Raw genomic sequence first — 5,681 nt, forward strand, 5'->3', positions numbered from 1 at the left:
GACTTCTGCACATGGGCCACGAAGTTTCAATCGCACTGTACGTGCGCGCCCGCACGTGGTATTTTGTGGAAGAGCCACACTCAAGGGGCCAAAGAGCCGCATGTGGCTCGTGAGCCGCAGTTTGCCGACCACTGGGCTAATATATCATTGTTTCAAAACTGCCCTCAGAAGCACCAGTCACCCAGTAATTTCATGCCTGAGCAAGGTGAGCTTCATATGGCCCTGAAGTCACTGCAGGGTCAAGTGTAACCACCTCCTTTGTCTTGTCACCTGCTCCTGATGTAGAACAAGGCCCATTTGGGGCTTTGCCAGTCTGTCCACCTCTTTACAAAATACAATGAATCCACGTTTTCCATAACAGACTATAGTTTTATGATTATGGGTCATCTGTAAGTTTTCCTAAAATAACACATACAGCAGACGTTACAACTGTGTCCATCACACGGGTGTTGCTTTTCACAGTTCATATATTTGTCAGTAAGGGACCTCAGGGCTGTAAAAGCTAGAGGTGTGTGTGTGTGTGTGTGTGTGTGTGTGTGTGTGTGTGTGTGTGTGTGTTGGAGGGTGCGTGCACTTGCATGCCAAGGCTCAATTTTGGGGCTGTGGAAAAAAATGTTTGTGTTGCTGTCCAAGGTGTTTATTTTGGCTTGAGCTTTATGACATCAGTTGTTAAGCATAGATGACAGTCCTGACAAGTAGAAGTCTGTAAATGGTAGTTAATGCCTGTAATTGAGCATGAACCTGACCTACAAAATTGTGGGATCATGCTTTGATATCGCTGACTAAGGTTTTATCATCACTTAGCTTAAGCTTGTTGTTTTGCCCATTAACTTTCAGACATGAACCTCCAAGGAAAATAGAGCGATTTACTCTTCTCAAATCAGTGCATATTTTCAAGAAGCACAGAGTTCAGTATGAAATGAGAACACTTTACAGATGCTTAGAGGTGAGTTTATTTCAGATATGCAGGTATTTTTGAAATGCCCCATTTCATACTACCATAACTTTCCTTTCACATTGGCTGACTTCCTTTTAGTCAGCTCATGCTAATGGTTGCAGAGAAGGTAAAAGGACCTTTTGTGTTTATGGGAGCAACAGACAGGAAAATCAAACTCAAATAAAGCCATCCTTTAGAATAGTTCTACTTCTGCTCAATAATGCAGATGATGCTGACTAATTTTTTTTTAATTTTTTTAAAATTTGATTACCCCTAGAACAATTTGTATTTCTCAGAGCAACAGATCAAACCATCACGCATTACTTTTTGTTTGTTAACCCTCACCCGAAGATATTCTTTCCATTGATTTTTAGAGAGAGTGGAAAGGAGGCAGAGAGACAGAGAGAAACATCGATTGGTTGCCTCACGCAGGCAGGGATCGGCCTGCAACTGAAGTACAAGACTTTGACTGGAATTGAACCCGTGACCCTTCAGTCCGTGGGCCGACACTGAGCACTGAGCCAAACCGGCTAGGGAGCTGACTAATTTATTTATTTTTTTAAAATATATTTTTATTGATTTAAGAGAGGAAGGGAGAATGAGAGAGAGATAGAAACATAAATGATGAGAGAGAATAATTGATCAGCCACCTCCTGCATTCCCCCCACTGGGGACCGAGCCCACAACCCGGGCATGTGCCCTTGACCAGAAATGAACCTGGGATTCTTCAGTCCACACAGGCCGACGCTCTCTCTATCCACTTAGCCAAACCAGCTAGGGCAGCTGACTAAGTTTTATACAATAAGATAGCATTGGAATAATTTTGCCTGCTTTTCAAAAATTCTAGTTAAATTTTCACACAGTTCTAATAATTGTTTTCACATGCTTCCTGGATTTCCCGTGTCTGTGTGGGGCAGCATTACGATTTTTCATTCACCTTATTCATTTGTGCATCCACTAGGGTTGACATAGTCTTGTGGTTAAGGAGTGCATGGGTTCTGGAGTCAGGCAGCCAGGTCCTAGTCCTGGCACTTACTAGCTGTATGCTTTGTGCCTCAATTCTTTATCTACAAAATGGGAATAATAATGGTACCCATCTCCTAGGTTATGTGAGGATTAAATGAGGTATTTATCTAAAACACTGCGAATACTTCGTCACGTAGTAAATGATTTATAAATGTTATTAAAACAACTTTGTGTATCTTTTACATTGGAAGCGCTGTACTAGACGTTGAGGATACAAATATTAAGATGTAGTTCCACCCTTAAATGGAAAAAAAAAACACCAAAATTGTATGCACCCATGTCCAACAGAAACACTTGAGCATGGAGCATGCACAACATCTCATGCTAACTCTTACCATCTAGTCTGTGTCCTTCTGTGTTGTGTGTTAAGTTGCCTTGTGAGTGTGCTGCTCTGATACCTGCTGGCCAGCTGGGTTCCGTGCAGCTCTGGCTCTCAGACGTCTGGGAGGAGGGTGCTTCAGGGCCGTGCTCCCCATTCAGTTCCACCAGAGGAGCTACAGGGCTTTTAAAATTGGGATTCTGTGTAGATTCCATAGAGGAAGAAAAGGCTCTACCACTTTTACCAATAAAACTTTAAAATTTCTACTCTAACAGCAGAGTATGAACCAATTTTATGTTTGAAATTTCAGCTAAAACATCTAACTGGAAGTACAGCAGATGTCTACTTGGAATACATTCAGCGAAACTTACCTGAAGGAGTTGCCATGGAAGTTACAAAGGTATGACTTTAATTTCTACCTCTATTGGGGGGTAGTGTGTGTTGGGAGCTCCCCAGGTGTAATCTGAAACCACCCCTGGATGCGGAGGCAAGGAGAGAGCGCAGAGAGGCAGACCACTCCAAGTGGTAGGTGGCAGGTTTAATAAGCAGGAGAACTTACTCACCAGCTTTGTCATGGGCAGCTGCCAGACAGTTTGCTTTCTGCACACACCTGCCAAATCTTAAAAGTTATATAGAGGCCCCAACTTGGGTCATTCACGTACCCAGGAGACCTTAACTGGGTCAGTCATGTACTCAGTCCAGATAGTCTCAATACCACATTTCTATCTCAAACCTGTATCCTTGGAGCAGGTTCTGGGAGCAGAGAAGGCAGCAGAACACACATTCCAAAACACAGGGGAGGAGGCAAGGAACCTTTGATTGCCCGGGTTCAGCTCACAGGTCAAACAGGCGGTCATGTCTTTTTGATGACCTTCCCCAACAATCTGTATTGTTGTAATACACTAGAGGCCCAGTGCACGACATTCATACACTGGCGCGGGGAACGGGGTGTCCCTCAGCCCAGCCTGCACCCTTTCGCAGTCCGGGAGCCCTCAGGGGTTGTCCAGCTGATGGCTTAGGTCCGCTCCCCACAGAGAGTGGGCCTAAGCCATCAGTCAGACATCCTTAGCGCGCCACGGAGGCGAGAGAGGCTCCTGCCACCACTGCTGCACTTGCCAGCCGTCAGCCCAAATTGTGGCTGAGCGGTGCTGACCACCAGGGAGCAGCTCCTGTGTTGAGCATATGCCCCCTGGTGGTCAGTGCGCATCATAGCGACCAGTCATTCCACCATTCGGTCAATTTGCATATTACCCTTTTATTATATAGGATTGCAGCCTGGTCCTGTCCCACTGAGTGGAGGGGAGGGCCTGTGGCAGACCTGGAGGCAGGATTGCCACAGTAGTTGGGGTCTCCACCTCCCTGTGCAGTGGTGGCAGTTCAACCAAATCATCCTGCACTGTAGCCACATCCTCCCCGAGCCACCTCCGAAGTCTCCCTCCCTCCCAGGAGTTGTCCAGACACGGGGACCACATTAGGTGGCAGTCCCTAGAGATCACTGAGGATCGAATAGATTATCTGTTTCCGAGTTTTATATACCATCAAGTTTTCTTCTCTCTGTTTTCAAAGCCTACAAAAAGATGAGAGGAGTATGGGTAGGGGGGTGGCAAGTAGGGGCTAGGAGATAAAAGAAGTCAAGAGGATTTAAGGGAACAAAACTCATCTATTTTGTGGCCAAAGAGTTCAGTTAAGTCCACATTATACTATAGTTCTATTTTTCTCTTTTTAGACAAAATTAGAACGGTTACCAGAACACATCAAGGAGCCAATCTGGGAAAAGATACCAGAGGCAAAGGAAGAAAGCAAGTCATAAAGTCTCAGAGACTAGTTGTGTGGGCTTTTGAATTCGGGTGGGCCAGCCACGTGGGCTCAAGTGGAGAGTGCTGCCAGTTGAGACGGTTCACTGTTGAGTCCACATGTCCTGATCATGGGCAGCAGGGGATGGAGCATTAAGGATACAATGGACTACAGTGGAAGAGCCACTTTATCTGTCCTTTTATACATGTCATCATTTCAGTTCTGATTTTACCAAATGTGAGTAAACTGTTTTGACCACTATGCACCAAAAGAGTCTGTTTATATTTTATTCTGCTATTGTTCAATTATTAGTTTGTACTAATTTTAATTTACATCATATCATTCATCTGAAAGTGAATATTTGAAATATTGCTCACATACATTTTTTTCTTTAGAAATTCCTAGAAGAAACCTTTGGTTAATTTGATTAATTTAACACTGAGCAATTGAAGTTTTTGATACTCTAGAACAGGCAGCATATAGTTGTTTGTTCGGGGGTGATGACCTCCAAATTTGACCTCATTTAAGCTCTCCATTCTTGAAAATGAATATACTTTGCAGCAGACCAAGCACACTTGAGGCATACACTGCACCTTCTAGTGGCCCAGACCCTGCAGGGCTGCCTAAAAGGGTCACTGTAATGGAATTTAAGCTCTCAAGACATTACCACTGTATCATTTCACCCATCCTGTGATTCATTCATTCAACGGGCTCTTATTTTGTTAACTTACCAAAAATTGAATAGAAATAACAGCCTTTGAAAATTGTGCAAGGCACAAACCATTTTCCTTATTAAGTTCCTCACTGATAAGAAGGCCTCCCTCTTTTGGTAATGGCAGTCTTTTGTTTGGAGATGTCTACTTTTCCATGAAATTAAATAGAGGTTAAAGCCCTGAAAGAAGCAGGACTGCAACGGGCTGAAACTGTTGATGGATCAACCCCAAGGGAGTGATTCGTTTCCTTTTTACAGCAGAACCAGGGCCTCGTCTTTTGTCGTTTTCTTCACATCTTTGGAGTAGTTATGTCTTCTCAGTTTTTCCCCCCTTGCACTGGAATTCCTGTTCTCTCTTCCTTACCTGCTATCAGGTATCGGTGTTTTGAATGCATACTGCTTATGTATCAGACTTACATTACTGTCATTAACATGAAAAGAATTACAGCCTTGGGGCCCCTGGCCTCCTTCCCTTCTCAGCTCAGTTGTTGACTATGTCATTCACAAATGCCTAAAGCATGCTTATCTCAGGTATAAGCAGGTATAAGCCTCAGGATTAAGAACTAGTCAATAAAACAAGAGCAATATAATGGTAATTATATCTAGCAAAGCAGCAATTTGTGACCCATTTGAACTTTAATTCTTTAAAGGTAAATACAGCTTTTTTGTATGTGTTTTTAGATCATATTAATCACTGTAGTATGATAGGATAATCTATGCACACTCAGCCCCAGTGACTCACTGTGAGCTAAAGGGGTGCATCCGAGTCCGACTGTTTTCATTTTCAGTTAACCCGTAAACCAGATTACTCAGGTTGGCACTTCAAATTATATATTAAAATCTTGTTTTAAGATAAATATGCAAATAAACTACACATGTGACAAAAAGTAGTG

At 43.3% G+C, this 5,681-nt stretch overlaps 1 protein-coding gene across 2 annotated transcripts in view; it reads left to right on the top strand.

Annotated features, from left to right (window-relative positions):
- The window catches only part of MRPS10 (mitochondrial ribosomal protein S10), a 12,416-nt gene extending 7,149 nt beyond the window's left edge, over window positions 1-5,267 (top strand). For both annotated transcript variants that reach the window (XM_005885789.2, XM_014533006.1), the window contains exons 5-7: window positions 838-946; window positions 2,593-2,682; window positions 4,009-5,267. In XM_005885789.2, the coding sequence (XP_005885851.1) occupies window positions 838-946; window positions 2,593-2,682; window positions 4,009-4,092 (283 nt within the window). In that variant the 3' untranslated portion in view covers window positions 4,093-5,267. The remainder of the gene's footprint in view (window positions 1-837; window positions 947-2,592; window positions 2,683-4,008) is intronic.
- Window positions 5,268-5,681: the final 414 nt, after the last annotated feature.

The sequence above is a fragment of the Myotis brandtii genome, unplaced genomic scaffold (genome assembly GCF_000412655.1).
Source record: "Myotis brandtii unplaced genomic scaffold, ASM41265v1 scaffold929, whole genome shotgun sequence".
In the NCBI taxonomy this organism is placed as follows: domain Eukaryota; kingdom Metazoa; phylum Chordata; class Mammalia; order Chiroptera; family Vespertilionidae; genus Myotis; species Myotis brandtii.